Raw genomic sequence first — 17,191 nt, 5'->3', positions numbered from 1 at the left:
AATGATTTTATATTGTTTTTTTCAGTCTTATAGGAACACAATCAACAACCTCTTGATATATAGCCTACCACTAAAAGTGCAGCATGTTCCTCCAGAAGCCAAGTGTCCGGCCTGCTTCATGGCAGTCGGTAACAGCATCGCTTCCCCCAACTTTAGCTACTCCATGAAGTCACTGCAATTAACACAGAGAACCTGACGTGTGAGATGGCAACTGCCCAACCGTGATATGAGCAGCCTTGATCCGTAAAAAGACCCAAGGATCTGTGTATGAACACACAGGGGGTGATCCTGAAATAGGAATAACCACATGAGCACTATTTACGCATCTATTTTTTAATGTTCTGGAATGTTTTGTTCCTTTAATCTGTGTGCAACACACTACTTTAGATTAGTGCAACATATTAGTGCGAATATATGAGGTGATTCACACAAACTATTTTGCTTATTTTATGAGAAAATGTCTCGCTGATGGGAAGTAATTGTTCAATGATTGACTCTTCATTCACACACAGACATGTTCTGTCCATTTGCCTGTCGTCATCTGCAGGTAAAAGCGGGTATTTGGGACTCGAGGTTATTTGATACGTGTGATCCTGGTATGGTGAAAAACGTTAACTGTAAATAGGCATATCATTCTGTGCTTTGTTAACATTTCCACTGTTTAAATGACATGACATTGAATTAGCCCCAGAGAGCCATAAACAACACTCAGTAAAAGTCAATCTACTGTATGTTTTGCTTTCATGCGGTGGTAGATGGTTTTGGCAGCAGAAACTTGACCGTTTCGCTAAAAAGGTCCATATTTCCAATCAGTAGCTGTAGAAGTGACAAAACAATCGCACATTCTCGAATTAGTTAATGTAAGCTGGCAATGGATTTGTTGATGCTTGTATTTCAGCACTGAGCTTTGGGTCTGACCAAATGTCCTGTGTTTACATGTGTTCTCACATTCATTTAAAGTCTATTGCGGCGCACGCACTGCCAGGGGATGACGTGAATTTATGGAGCAGGAAATGTTAGCAAACCTATAAACAGCTGAAATCACAGACTGACCATTTTCAAGCCAGATTATGATTATTTGTCCCATTTACCATGCTTTTAAAATCCTTTATATGCCCTTTAACAAACACCTGCCATTAACAGAACAAAGTCCTTTTTTGAATCCGAAGGCTTTGTGTCCTTCATCAGAAACACTGTAGTAAGCAAGAGTTATGTGAGGAATTCCCAGCTCAAGACCTTTGGATTCATTTGCTGCTGTAAGGTGTGTTCAGCTTCAGTGAAAAGCCAAACACTGCTCACTGGAGTGAAATGTGATATCTAGGCTTAACACTTCAGACACAACATCATCTCCCAGATCGGCACGATGCTTAAAAGTAAAAGTGACGCTTCATCTCTGCACATTAAATGCCGGTTGAGTGGAATTTGACTAAAACCCTTTAGCCTAGGTATTGTTCGAACATAGTGCAGAAATTAATGCATTTGATATCAAGTTCAGGTATTTGATTAGGGTTGAAGCAAAACACTGCAGGACTGTGGCTCTCCAGGACTGACATTCGCCACTCCTGATATATACAATGGTACTAAAAAAAATGTCCCTACCATACTATAGTATTTTTATGGTATTATAAGGAAATTTTACCACTGAACCAAAACTTGAAAATGTTTTGCAAGTAAAAGTGTTTTCATAAAAATGTTTATACTGTACTTTAAAAAAAAACTTGAATTTATACATTCATGTATCATTTTATATACAAGTTAATTTTGTTGAAAGCACATTAAGGCCACAAAATTCTGATTATTTCTGTGGTAATTTAAAGGTAGGGTAGGCCATTTTTTTTTCTAAACACTTTTTGTTATACAGGTTGAAACTCTCTTCACATCCTGATAGCAATAATAATAGAAATGGTCTAAATATTAAAACATGTACATAAATCTTCTGTGGAAGTCTCAGGAAAAATAAATGTTCGTCCAATCATTGCATTCGGTCCGATGTCCTACCTGCCTGTCAACGTGTATTTTCATACCTCCGTGCACCCTGCTCGCGCACCGAGCGCCACGTTTTACACTTCCTCCTGAACCGAAACAACAAGCTTATGCTGCGTTCACGTCATGCCGTAACCATAATTACAATCTGTGATGTTCTACCCGGAGCTGTTCACATCCTCAGACTCAGATTTATGCATTTCTATATAAACGCTATCAATGCCGAAATCAATCAGCAGCAGTCAAGTAGTCCAAGCTCTGTACGCTCTTTACATCCATTATTATTGTAATGTTATGTGCTTTGAAACATGAGGTAATTTAACGGCGTCTCTTGTTTCGTGACGCTTTGCAGACTCTGCTGTGCACGTTCATGTGTTTTGGAGGAGGCGTGGCTTTGGAGACACTCTGAAGGGAGGGTGGGATCTCATGCTTTCAAAACTAGCTTGCTATTGCTGGACTCTCCAAAATTGCCTACCCTACCTTTAATGTATTTATAATTCAATTCACATTTATTTGTATAGCGCTTTTCACGATACATATCGTTTCAAAGCAGCTTTACAGAGAATGCATGTCAACATTAAAATTTAGAGAATGCAGTTAGCTAATAATGTAATAATTTAGGCAATTTAATTTACAATCACTGTTAGCAGTTTAATTGAAGGTAGAAGTAATGAGCTCCTGGAAATAATAAGTTACATATTAACAATAATTAGGATATATAGAAGATAAAATCATCTAAAATATGATAATATAATTTAAATTGGAATTCGAAGTAAAGAATGATTCCTTCATTTGTTTTTTCTTTTATTTCTTTAAAACTTATACATATTTTGTGGAAAGCATTTCATGTAACATAGCCTCAAAATTCAATATTAGCTTATTTAATTATTTCTGTAGTTATACTAAATTGTGTTATATAATATCATTTTCTATTTTTTAAAAAACTTTAATTTATGAATTTATATGTGAAATAAGTTAGTTTTTTAAACCACTTTGTATAGATCATATTAAAGGTCACACAATTAAATTGAATTGCTTTATTCTGATTTATTTTTGTTGGTATATCAATGATACTTTATTTAGTATATAATATTAAGTATATTAATAAAATATTTTATAATATAATATAAAATATATTTTAGCATTTTAAAAAAAATCCAGGAAATCAAAGTAAAGAATGACTGCTTCACCATTTATGTGACATTAAACAGGGCAACATTTAACCTTACAAAAGACCTGTGTTTAAAGCCGAAGGTGTGATGTTTGTTCAGGAGCATTGTGTTGGCCGCCCTCTGCTGATGAGTGACAGCTCCAGGCTTTGGGATATGAGCCAAAGATAAAGGTTTCACAAACCTGCTGCTCTTAGATGTGGGATCAGCAACATTCTCCATCCATTAAAGCATCTCTGCAGCTCTCCATCCTTAAAGAAGTCATTACCCTCGTAATTAAAATTGTAATATCAATCCTGTGACATGCTCAAAATGGTTTCAGCATGGTTTTGTGCTGTTTAGCTAGATAAACAATATTACATCATGGTGCTGTTGTGCAGTGGTAGTGCCCTTGATACAGGACACGGATTTGAGTTTAGCCTGCCTAATAAAAATGTCAAATTAACAATATGTTTCCAGATGTCCGTATTCAAATACTTACTGCTTATGGTGACTAATGTTAATAATACTGCCAGGATTGGTGTGAAAATTGACAGCCATGTGGCACTTGTGGATGTTCTGAATGTCATGTCATATAGAGCTTGGCCTTCAGCTCTGGCATTAGCGAGGTTCACATTCCTCATCCACTAGGACGAGATGTTATCACACATCTGCCTCTTCCGCCCGCAAAGAGAGAGTTCTCTCAGAACACTTCTGAGAGACGAAAACCACAACCCTGATCACTTACTTGTGTTTGTAACGGTTTCAAAAAAGACCACACAAGAAAGAGGTGACATGCTCAATTGGTTGTCATCAGGGTACAACATGAGATTTTAAAGGAACAGTTCAACTAAAAATGAAACTTCTGTCATCATTTATTCACCCTTATGTCATTCAAATCCAATGAATTTCTTTCTGTGGAATTTTCATCATATATTGAAAGTGTCAGGATCAAAAAAATGACCAAAAGCACTATAAAAGTCCTATAACATGACTCAGGCACAATATTCAAAGACTTCTAAAGCTATATTATAGCTTTGTATGAGGAAGAGACAAAATGTAAGTGTTCAAATCTAATTCATCTTCAAATATATTTACATATAGGCCCTGTTTACACCTGGTATTGAGATGTGTTTTGGTCCATCGGATCACAAGTTGACAAGGCAGATATCCGTTTACACCTGGTGTTTTAATCTGTCTTTTTTGTCGACTTTGGGTTTTTTCAGACCTTTCGATCTAATGGACAAAATAAGCTTGCGCCATTTACATATGAACGCGAAAGGAAAAACAACGTAAAAATATATGGAGCGCAGCAGCTTTTGTTTCTGCTCTGATAGCCGCAAGACCACGCCAAATGCTGTGAGTGTGTGTTAGAAATCAGGAACAGTGAGAGAACATTGTGCTTGGTACATTTTTTGTCTTCAAATCAAACTTGGATCTTCAGCCGGCAAAGTTTATATCCCATCTGGGTAGTGCGCTTCCCATAATCTTTACACATTAGGACACGTCAGTAGGCGGTCTTTAGTGGCTGTTTGAACACATTCAACCACATGAGCGTTTATACTATGAAAGCAATCCCGTCAAATGCGTTTTCGACTTCCTCTGGAATTAGTCTAAAGTGGACAAGCTCAAAGCATTTTAGACCCATTTACACCTACCGTCGTCCACTTGTGATCCAATCAACCAAAATACATACCAGGTGTAAACAGGGCATAAGTCTTACACCATTTGTTATTGTGTGTCTTATAACTGATACAATTTTAGTTATGCACATATTTAAATAGCATATGCTACCATTCAAAAGTCTGAGGTCAGAGATATTTTTTAAAATGAAATTAACAGTTTTATTAAGCAAGGATGCATTAAATGGATCTAAAGTGACAGTAAAGACATTTATAATGTTACAAAAAACATTGTTTCAAACAAATGTTGTTCTTTTGAACTTTCTATTCAATCAAAGAATCCTTAAAATGTGTTACAGTTTCATCAAAAATATTTAAAAATATTCTCATTATTTTAACAATGATAATAAGAAATGTTTCTTGAACAGCAAATAAGCATATTAGAATGATTTCTGTAGGATCATGTGACACTGAAGACTGAGTAGCAGCTTAAATTATATATATTTTTAAATTACATTTTAAAATATATTCAAATAGAAAAGTTATTTTAAATTGTAATAATATTTCACAGTATTACTGTTTTTACTGTATTTTGATCAAATAAATGCATCCTTGATGAGTATAAGAGACTTCTTTCATAAACATTACAAAACCTTATCGACCCTAAATTTTTGAGCATGAGATTTAAAAAACTATGCTCGAGAGGAAGAATATAACTTAAAATATGGCCTGTACTTTTATGGTGCTTTTTGTTTGTCATTTTTGGAGATTGACGGACCTGATCATCATTCACTCATTATATACAAAAGAGCAGCATTAACATACTGTCTAACTCTTTTCTGAACTATGCAAGAAAAAAAAAGTTATTTTTTGAGAAAATCGGAACCAAAGGTGGCCAAAGTTAGCAAAACTACAAGATGTCTTTTACTATACTCACTGATCTCTCAATAATAAATTACCATTAGAAGCAAGTTCTTTTATTAACAGTACGCCGAGTTGTGGCGCAATGCCTGTATAGTCAAGCTTGTCGGATATTCAGTCTTGTGTTTGTGCAGCTCAAAGTGTGTGAGTTTATTCAGAGGCTAAATAAAAATCGATTCCCACTGTGATTTGGCCAACACATGTTTACATTAGCATCTTGATTATTGAGGTTGGATCGCCACAGGCGATACACAGAGATTATGTGTGGCAGAATTCTCATGACATGGTTGCTTATTATAGAATAAATGATAGCTGGAAGATGTAATGCTTTGTAGTTGAGCGCATTCATTCGGACAAATAAAGGAGAGCATGACAGCATTCAGAAGTTTCATGCTCATTCAGACTACATTTGCCTTCTCAGATGTTTGAGCCAAGTGGATTTTAAATGTATTTTCCAAAGAAAAATTAATCTTATATATGCCTACACTCACTGGCCACTTTATTAGGTACACCTCTTCAACTGCTTGTCAACACAAATATCTAATCAGCCAATCATATGGCAGCAACTCAATGCATTTAGGCACGGTTTATCTAATGCATTTTTAAATGATTTTGGGGGTGACTGAGAAGGATACATTTCTTTTTAGCACAATTCAGGTTTGTAGCCCATTGTAAATGTATTAAAAACCCAGCGCCCATAATAATTTTACCAGGCAAAGCATAACAGTTATCACATGGTCGTTTAACTTAACTCCTTGATTGATAGAGAACATTATACTCAAGCTGATTAAAATGCCAGCGGACTGTTGATCTGCTTTTTAAAGTGTGGGGAGCTGACCTTTCACATGGCTGATGTCTGTCCTTTCGGCAAACGGTGGGCAAAGTGACAACTGGCTGCGGATTCCTCGACGCCACTCCAAAAAAGTACATGGGAGTGTGTTTGAATTTTTGGGATAATGTGACTGACAGCTCGGCCTCTTGCCCCTAATTAGTGCTCGGCAATTTATGAGCTACTGCTGCGAGATTATGCCTCAACATCACAAATCCTCCAGTCACTGAAATGGCGGATATCGAGTGTCGCTCTGCGAGTAATTGCGCGCGCAGCCAGTGCTGGTCGGCTCTAAATAGTCCAGTCATGCTAATATTGGCACGGAGTTACTGGGCAGGGATAATGTGACAGCTTTGCGTAATCATATGTTTATAGATTTATGAGCACATTAGCGGTTGTATTGGCTATACCTAATTTATTGTAGGTCTATTGTTGTATTTTCCTATCGCTATTTATTAATGCTACTGATGTAGCCTACTCTGTCACGCTGGGATGTGTACAATGTTTTGAGTAAAAATGTGTGAGTAAAAATCTTGTAGGCTATAATTTTTCTAATTGTTTTATTTGAGAAGCAGTTTCATTTAAAGGGTTAGTTCACCCAAAAATTATGTTATTTATCACTTAACTGTTACCCTCATGCCGTTCCACACCCGTATGATCTTCGTTAATCTTCAGAACACAAATTAAGATATTTTAGTTGAAATCCGATAGCTCCGTGAGACCTCCATAGGGAGCAATAATGGATATTTCCTCTCTCAAGATCAATAAAGGTACCAAAAACATATTTAAATCAGTTCATGTGAGTACAGTGGTTCAATATTAATTTTATAAAGTGACGAGAATATTTTTGGAGCGCCAAAAAACAAAATAACGACTTATTGATCGAATCATGATTCAGATCGCGTGTCAAACTGCCAACGGCTGAAATCACGTGACTTTGGCGCTCCGAACAGCAGATTCGATACACTGATTAATCTGTGCTCCGATGCTTCCTGAAGCATTGTTTTGAAATCGGCCATCACTAAATAAGTTTTTATTTAGTTTTTTTTGGGCGCTTCTCGTCACTTTATAATATTAATATTGAACCACTGTACTCACATGAACCGATTTAAATATGTTTTTAGTACCTTTATGTATCTTGAGAGAGGAAGTGTCATTGCTCCCTATGGTGCCTCACGGAGCCATCGGATTTCAACTAAAATATCTTAATTTGTGTTCTGAAGATTAACGAAGGTCTTACGGGTGTGGAACGGCATGAGGGTAAGTAATAAATGACAGAATTTTCATTTTTGGGTGATCTAACCCTTTAAAGTCTATAACTGGCAGAGCCCACTGAATGACAACATGCTCTGCTAAAGTTCAACATCTATGTAGAAACTAATGTCGATACAGAAATGTTTATACTGAAACTGACATTCAAAAATAAACTCTTGAGATGTGTGACATCAAGCCCCGCTCTCCTCTGCACTTCTACCTGTGTTACTTTGTTTTTTCTATATAATTTATTTCTATTTTAGTTCAAAATAGCAAGCTTGACTGACACATTTCATTGTCAGCTAGCAAATATGCTGTTGTATATGACAAATAAAATTAACTCAACTTTGAATTCAAGGGAGACAAACAGGCTACAACCGGAGTAAAGAGTTTCAATAGTCATTATTTATAAAATACACATACTTTGCAGAACTGTAGTCACAAAAAAACACAAGTTGGCCTAGCTTATACATTTTGAAATGTGACTGTTTAATCTGCCACATGAACTACATTAGTTTCTCATGCACCCCCCAGCACTTTAGGATGGAGCTACTTTTAAAAAGAGGCCTTTGTTTTACCCACTTAAGCAAGAGAAACTCCTGGCCACACATCTCTTGTCCATCATTGCTGTTGTCATAAGCCAATATTAATCAACAGCTGTCTGGTATTCACTGTGAACACAACCAAAAGGCAAAGGATCACATGTCAGCGTGATAATATTCAGTCTCCCGCTTTCTTTCTCGCTTCCCATTTCCTTTTCATTGTCTGAATCTATGTCTGAGTGGACATAACATCACACTGATTAAAAGTAGACCATGTTTACATTCTTTCTTTAACATGTCGAACATACTGACAGAAAAAAAACATTTATATTGAAATAAATAATTTAAACTCTGATGGTGGCACTTTTGAGGTTTCAAAGTTTGCAGCAAGTTTATAATTGTTTCCGTCTTAAGAGCCCAAAGCAAGCTTGAATAAATGTCAAGATGTGTTTGGTATAAAAAGATGTCACTATACTCAAGTTTGTATAATCAATCGCAATTCACAAGCAGCCTCTAAAACACTTAAGGGCAACAAAAAATGTGTATCGCCTGGTTTTATTTCCATTTTTGCTTCATAGGATGAAGATACACAACTGATAAAAACAGATAACACCTCATTTTCCTCAATGCACTGGAAAAATACTTTCAAAGGTAATATATTACATGTGATACATTCACATACATCGTGGTGTGATGTCAACCTAAACTGACAATGACTAAAAGTGGTTCTTAAAACAGTACATATAAAAGAATCAATGTTTTTGATGCATTTAGTCATGCTGTTTGATCCTACATGCTGAAATAAATCAATTTGATCTCTGATGGTGTCGATTTTGAGGTTTTGAAGGTTGCAGCAAGTTTATAATAGTCTTTTGTTTCCTTCTTAAGAGCCCAAAGCAAGCTTGAATAAATGTCAAGATGTAGATGTGTTTGGTATAAAAAGATGTCACTATACTCAAGTTTGTATAATCGATTGCATTCGCAAGTTGCCTCTAAAACACTTAAAGTGATAGTTCACCCAAAAATGAAAATTCTGTCATTTATTCACCCTCATGTCGTTCCAAATCCGTAAGACTTTTCGGAACACAAATGAAGATATTTCTGTCCCTCCATTGACAGCTGCGCAACTACCACTTTGACGCTTCAAAAAGTAAATTTGAGATCGTAAAACGTAATCGTAATCCATATGAATTGAGTGGTTTAGTCCAAATTTTCTGAAGAGACACTATCAATTTATATAACAAACAGATTGAATTTGGACTTTAATTCACATATAAACATTGATCAGCAAACATAGGAGCTCAACCGAAACTGCTTGACGCGCGAGACTCTTGCAGAATCTCAAAAGTGCTGCATAACACACGAAAATGAACCTCATTGTCAAGTGAACATGCTTGAGCTTCCGTTTACCATAACTGATGGGTGTTTTGATCAGTGGTTTTTTTTCAGCGCTTCGAAACTAGACGGTCATTGGATAAACGCTGCGATTATGTCCCGCCCACGGACGCTCAGCGTCTCTGGGGGTGAATGGGGAGTGGGCTGGCCCGGACTCCGAGCTTCTGCGTGATGATTGGAGGGTCTGTCGAAAGACTGCATCTCCTTTTGACTGACAGCGATTCTGTAGTACTATAAAGCCGAGTTCAGACTGCACGATTTTCAAAGTAGTCGGGTCACTGTTCTTTTCACACTGCATGACTATCTTGGCCAGCATTCAGTCGCTGCTGTGTTCAAATTGCACGATGGATCGGCGACAGAGGGTTTCAAACTGCATGACTTTACAATAGGAAGAATCGCCGACAACTCTGTCTGGCACGCAAACTACGTTTCACAACCAAACACACGCGAGACATGACAAGGAAACAACGCGATATCACGCGTTCAAGACCGGAGTTCTCACGTGAGACTGGTCCTGCGTTTCAATCAGCTCCCTAGCTCCCTAGGTCGTGAATCAGTATATCATGAAAGTGAATGCGGCTGATACCCTGATCAGTGCCCTGACTGCTGAACTAGGGAGCTGATTGAGACACACGGTGGGATTATTATTAAAAATAGTAGTCCGCAAGAAGCTTGAAATATGAATTGCCTGTGCGCTGATTTGCAGCGAAAACAACATAAATAACAGAAAAATATGGAGGAGGATATGGTTGGGGAGACTGTGGATTGTGTGTTCTGCAACGAGAGTTGGAACTAAATACATAACTTTTCAATGTGCTGCTGTTGCGGATGGTCAAGCAAATGTTTGTGCTTTGTTTTTGTTTTGTATAATTGTAATGTTTATCTGAAACGAAGCCATGCTTGCTGATATTGTGGTCTATAACTCCTCCCCGAACTCCCCGCTGCTCTGTATCTTGCTCTCTCATTGGCTGTCGGTCATCGCCGATGTAGTTTTCAGTCAGAACACTTTTCACACAGCAGGATTTTGAATCGCCGACAGGTCCAGATATTTAGCATGCCAAATATCTCACGGGCGTCGGCGACTCGTCGGCGATTCTCTCAGATCGCGTCTTTGCTCATTCACACTGCGTGATTGTCACTCGCGTGAACGAGCACCGATTTGCCTGTGATTTCGTGCATTTGTCGGCGATTTCTCAAAACCTGTCGGCGAGCCAAAATCGGGGCTAAAATCGTGCAGTCTGAACTCGGCTTAAGGAATCACTGAAGCTATTCGCGCTCAGTCCCATCGCGGATTTCTCAAGTTCAGTCGAAATAAAAACTGCTGCAACCTATTTCTTTGATATTTGCTTGGCGAAATTGCTTGATTTTCATCATACATTTCACACAATTATACACCACATTCCTTGTTTCAGTTTTACAGAGTTTAATATTTTTTTTAGATCGTTCATTCATTCATTCCTTCATTCATTCATTCATTCATATAACGTTAGTAGGCTAGGCTAGCGTCGTGGGTGAAACTGCGCACGATGGCAGACGGTGCTAATATTGTCGACCTGATTTTGGCGAAGCCATTTGAAAGTGTTCCTTACGAGGAAAAACTTAGAATTAAACAGCAGGGCAGATCAACACCTAAGATTGATTTAGTGCAAAAGATAGGGAAAAATAACAGGTCTTTTCAGCTCTCCTGGTATGACAAAGTCTGTTTAATGGAAGTCATCCAAACTGTTCTCATTAGTGGCAACAATTGGAGCTTCATCTGCAGGTGTAGAAAGGAGCTTCTCCTGTTTAAAGCGACTCAAGTCCTACACCCGAAACACAATGGGCCAAGGCCGTTTAAGCAGCCTAGCTCTGCTGGCCATTGAGAGGACACTGGTCAAGTCACTTGAAAAGACTCCTAGTTGGTACGACAGGGTCACAGACCATTTTCTTGAAAAGGAACGTAGGGCAGAATTTACTTTTAAATAAATAGACAATTTTATGATGTAGGCCGAAAATGAGCTTCCCCTCTCTGACAGACCAGTAGCCGCCACTGGTTTTGATGAATGTTTATGTGAATAAAAGCCTAAATTCAATCTGTTCATCATATAAAGCGATCGAGTCTCTTCAGAAAATTTGGACTAAACCTCTCAATTCATATGGAATAATTTTACGATCTCTTTTTGAAGCATCAAAGTGTTGTAGCTGTTAACAGAGGGACAGAAAGCTCTCAAATTCCATTAAAAAGATCTTCATTTGATTTTCGAAGATGAACTAAAGTCTTACGGGTTTAGAACGACATGAGGGTGAGTAAATGATGACAGAATTTAAATTTTTGGGTGAACTATCCCTTTAAGGGCAAACAAAAAAAGTGTATCACCCGGTTTTATTTCCATTTTTGCTTCAAAGGATGAAGATACACAACTGATAAAAACATAATACCTCATTTTCCTCAATGCACTGGAAAAATACTTTCAAAGGTAATATATTACATGTTATACATTCAAATACATCGTGGTGAGACGTCAACCAAAGCTGACGGCGACTAAAAGTGGTTCTTAAAAAAGTACAAATGAAAGAATCAATATTTCTGATGCATATCATCATGCTGTTTGATCCTACATGTAGCACTGGACACACTAAGACACATAAAGTATATACAGTACGGCTTAATAGTGTTTGTATCTACTTCCAGCCGAACCCACACCACGCCTCAAAAAAAATGAAAAGCCAAACCAGTTGTTCCCTTCCGCCGTGTGTCCAGATTCAACAAAACGCCTCTTTTATGAAATCCAGGGCGCTCGCTCGGTCAAACGACACATAGCGCCGTTGTCTGTGCGTCTGCTAAGTTCCACAACAGTTGTCGATGACAGGTGCTGAAAGCAATATAGATAGAGTCAAGTGGCTTCAAATAGCCCTTCTCTGTCTTCAGCGATGATAGGGAATGCTGCTCTCTCTCATCAGAAACTCTCATTTCTGGTCAAAAGAAAAGTCTTCACGTAGCCAGTCCGTCTTTTCTCCAAGTTTGGCTCTCAAATGTCCCCTTAAAGTAACATTTGTCTTTTTTTAAATCTCATTTTGGGTCCGTTCTGCCGAGAGCGTTCAGGGTCGGGGGAGGGAAGGGGCGAGAGCAGCTGCTAGTCACACCACTACAGTATGTTTGCTCCACTTTACCGAGAGATTTTTGCACTCATCCGAAGGGTTCTTATCCACTTTCAGCTTAGGATGGTCCCGCTGCAGAGGGTGTAGCGCCGAGCTGCAAGTGAGATGAGAATCTGTTACAGAAAAGCCAGAGAAAGACAAGCCAGTGGAGAAAGAAGTGGCCGCAGGGCACTAAAACCAGTACAAGTCCTTGCTCTTATCCTGGCTCTGTAGACCTGAGAGGAAGAAGGAAAAAGAAAAAAAGGATAAAGATATGAAGAGAGGGAAAATAAGAAGCAAATACAGAATGAGAAGTAAAATGAAGACAAGAAAGCATCAAAGTCTTAAAGATGAGAAAAACTGTCAGCAGAGCAATGGTCAAAGTCAAAAACCTTGAAGATAACTAGATCTTAAACTCAGGATGAATTCACAAATTGATCATATACAGTACTTCAAGAAGCTATTAGTATTATTTTTACATTAATACAGTATGACTGCATTTTTTTCTCTGACTTTTATTATGTGAGTTTAACCCTTGGTGGCCCTTACTTGAAACCTAAAAAAGTACACTTTAATTCACACTTTTTGAAAAGAAGTCTAAATGTCATTGCATTAGATAACAAAAAATTAAGTGCCGTTTGCAGACAAATCATGCTAGAGCTTTTCTCAGAACTCACTTCAATTCCGTGCACAATTTACGCACTCAGTCTTAATAAACTGATGTCAAGGTGAATTTTTTTTCTTTTCCTTTATATGTATGATGTCAATTCCCCTCAAATTCACACGGGCACCCAAGCAGAGTAACCACAGGTGTAGTTTCTCACATTAACTACACTACCATTCAAAATTTAGGTTCAGTAAGGTTTGTTTTTCCCTCCTTTTGATCAAAATTAATACTTTTATTCAGCAACAGTAAAGACATTTACCATGTTACAAATTTCTATTGCAAATAAATGCTGTTCTTATAACTTTCTATCCATCAAAGATTCATGAAAAAATGCATCACGGTTGTCACAAAAAATATTTAGCATATTAGAATGATTTCTGAAGGATCATGTGACACTGAAGACTGGAGTAACGATGCTGAAAATTCAGCTTTGCATCACAGGAATAAATTACATTTTACAATATATTCAAATAGAAATCAGTCATTTTAAATTCTAATAATAATTCTGTATTCAATATTACTGTATTTTTGTTCAAACACATGCAGCCTTGGTGAGCAGAAGAGACTTCTTTCAAAAACATTAAAAAAAAAAGCCTTTGAATGACCTGAAACAACTAGAAAGTGTCCATTTTTTATCATTTCAAACCAAACTTCTTTTTAATGAAATGTTTTGCTTGCTTCTTTTTGTTTTGTTTTCAAATGCAATGACATCCATATGTTTGCTTATGTGCATAAATACATAGCGGGGCTGCTGTATGCGAATTGAATGTTCACACCTGTATCCATGTTCAGACTCATATCAGAGCTCGCCGCCGTGAAAGCTCCGGTCCACGCCGAGCTGCCCGGCTCGCTCTTGCTGATATCGCACGGCGAGGCTCCAGGTGCGGGCACCGTGGCTGGGGGAAGTCTATGCGGCCGGACCGAGGGGACAAGCAGAGAGCTGTAACGGGGGTCAAAGTGCGTTCCGTACATGTCGTGCATGGAGGGCCGGGGGTAAGCGGATCCCTGGGTGCCGATGGCTCCGCTGAGTGAGTAAGGGTGATGGTGGTGAGAGGGGTGCCAGGGCTCCGGGGTGGCTTGGTGGAGGTGGCTGTGTAGAGACGCGGTGGAATAAGGGTCCGCTGAGAAGGGGAGGTCTGTGTGGGAGGAACCCAGGGCGCTGCTGAGAGATGCTGAGACCGACGGCTGATACGCGCTGTTCCAGAACGAGGGAGGGAAGCTTCTCTGGCTCATAGGGAATGAGCCTTCTGGGGAGGAACACATTTAGATGTTTTGCATGTTAATATGCACAAAAGTGTGATAATTCAAATATACAACAATTAAAAATGAACCTTTAATATTCTGTTTGAGATTTAAAATGGATGCTCACACATTTGGATTAACAAAACAAATGCAACTGGTTGTAAAAAAAATTGTGTTAATTATCTCCACATTCTAATTGAATTATTTTGCATTAGCTTTAGAAAAATCTAAAAACAATGCAATAAATAAAATAAAATCATGCCTGTGCAATCATATAGAGGATGCAAAGAAAATATACATTAATTAAACTGATTATAAAATAAATCATGTCCTAATTATTTGTACTAATTTAATTAATTTACATTAGCTTTTAAAAATCTGACCTTGAAATTTTACCTATTGTCATGATTAATAGATGTACAATCATAAAGTATGCAATTAAAAGACATATTACTTGTAGTATAAATGAAAATGTATTCCTATTTAAATCTGTTTCCTTTTCTTTTTGTGTAATATCATATTTAACTGCAATACTTATTTAAGTAACAGGATTATCATTGCTTAAAATTGAAATTAAATTAATTAAATCAATTAAAATTTCTTTGCTATTGTATGCAGAGTTACTCAAATTGGGTATGTTAGGCATGGTAATGTGTCCTGTTATTAGTTGTACTTTAATATGTTAATTTGTCAAGCACTATATTTGGTAACTGTAATTACTATAATGGATTGCATGTATGTGTAAATGTACACTCAGGCAAACTTGGCCAATAAAGTTGTTTTAATTCAATTCAAAATGCAGATTGCATCAGACTCCCACCTCTCCAGGACGATGTACCTCTCGCGGTCTTGCTGTTGGTGGATCCAGGTGCGTAACTATTAGACTGACTCAAAGCTCGACTGAAATGTTCATCCACCACCGAACTGATGTCCCCTTGGAAATACGTGAAAAGAACACATCTGGAGCTGATGTACTCCGCCTCCGGTGGGTGATCTTTCTCTCGGGTGCAGTCCTCCTCTTTTATGGGTGGCCCGGAGAGGTTGGAAAAGGAAGAGCTGCTTCCACTGACTGTTTCTGGTGATTCTTGCATTTTCGAATAAAATGCCAATTTCTGAAAACATGAAGAAAAGTCAGTTTACATTCAACTCTGGTCTTTACATGATATAGAAATACACTCACACACACTCTATTCATATAGAGTGTGTGTGAGATATAGGGAGAAACAATATAGTTGTGTATTCCACCAGTGTTGCACAATTTGTTTTGTTGCACAATTTGTGTTATATATATATATATATATATATACACACACACATACAAAGCTGTAAATAAACCTGTATATATATTGCTGTATATAAATTTAGCCTAAGCTAAATATGCATTTAAGATAACATATCCGTAAAATACAGAAAAATCTGTTTCCAATTCCATCTCCTATTTCCTATAAGCTTTTTTAAAAAAAAAAGAAATTAATATATATAAATTTATAAAATAGCCTTTGTCATATCATATACAAGTGATATACCACAACATTGTCAGGAAACAGAAATATGTTCGTACGTTTTGTTTTTAATAATTTTAAATAACGCTTAAAATTCTATCAATCAAGTTACATTTACCCTCATCAACATCTAACAACGTGACTCATTTTAAAACTATTTTGTAGACAAATCAAATGGAGGCGCAACAAGTCGAGGAGAGAAAGTTTTACTCACAAATCTAACTGCTTTAAAATAAAATTAAAATAAGTTTTCTTTTCACATAAAATAATAATAACAAACTGAACTTCTATATGAACATACCTGATGGTGATAAGGTGTGTATGCTGCGGCAAAATAAGGCTGAGGTGGACCATAAACTTGATACATGACATCCAAGCAGCTCATGGCGAAGACAGCTGTTATATCACGTATAAAAACTTATTAGTGGAATGAGAGGACGCTTCATTTGAAATAAAGCGCTGGTTCAGTGTCTACAGACAGAAAATGAAGCTCCGCGTCGATTGCGGCTGAAGCGCACTGAGCACCTTTTATGTTCTGTACTCTGTCTTTACGCACGAGTCTGATTCATTTAAGAGATTCGGTTCATTCAAATTATGAATGGTTTAATGAGTCGACTCGTCTGAATCATCGCTCAAAGTGTTTCCAGAAGTCCTTGTGCACTGTAGCCTATGCAGGTTCTTGCTTGCAGTAAAATGTGTTTTGTAACATGTTAGCCTGGTTATTAGCTAGACAAGCGACCATGTTACTAACGTTAAATAACAAGAGTTGTAAATTTAGTCAGTTTTTTACTAATTTTAGATGTCTTCCAGTTTCACGACGTCATTCTGAGATATTAAACGTGGCAATAAACATAACCTCTGTAGTACAATGCTGTCTTGTTTGATATTTTGATTAAAAGTGTATGTTACCTCATCGTGTTGAAAGTTCGCGTGATTAGAAACACTGCGAATCGTTTCGTGAATCGGTTC

At 37.5% G+C, this 17,191-nt stretch overlaps 1 protein-coding gene across 6 annotated transcripts; it reads right to left on the bottom strand.

Moving 5' to 3' along the window:
• Positions 1-11,958: 11,958 nt before the first annotated feature.
• vgll2a (vestigial-like family member 2a) lies at positions 11,959-16,861 on the bottom strand. Of its 6 annotated transcripts, none has more exons than XM_048207557.1 (4): positions 16,524-16,856; positions 15,559-15,832; positions 14,255-14,725; positions 11,959-13,047 (listed from the first exon to the last, which is right to left on the bottom strand). In XM_048207557.1, the coding sequence occupies exons 1-4, from the start codon at positions 16,605-16,607 to the stop codon at positions 13,004-13,006; spliced, it is 873 nt and encodes a 290-aa protein (XP_048063514.1). In that variant the 5' UTR covers positions 16,608-16,856; the 3' UTR covers positions 11,959-13,003. The 6 variants fall into 6 exon arrangements, with proteins under 6 accessions (XP_048063514.1, XP_048063512.1, XP_048063511.1 ...); XM_048207555.1 differs by having other exon boundaries at positions 11,959-12,926; positions 15,541-15,832; positions 16,524-16,853; XM_048207554.1 differs by having other exon boundaries at positions 15,541-15,832; positions 16,524-16,849.
• Between the last annotated feature and the right edge of the window lie 330 nt (positions 16,862-17,191).

This window comes from Megalobrama amblycephala, linkage group LG11 (genome assembly GCF_018812025.1).
Source record: "Megalobrama amblycephala isolate DHTTF-2021 linkage group LG11, ASM1881202v1, whole genome shotgun sequence".
NCBI lineage: Eukaryota > Metazoa > Chordata > Actinopteri > Cypriniformes > Xenocyprididae > Megalobrama > Megalobrama amblycephala.
The sequence above is the reverse complement of the archived record's forward strand: the minus strand, read 5'-3'. Positions and strand labels throughout refer to the sequence as shown.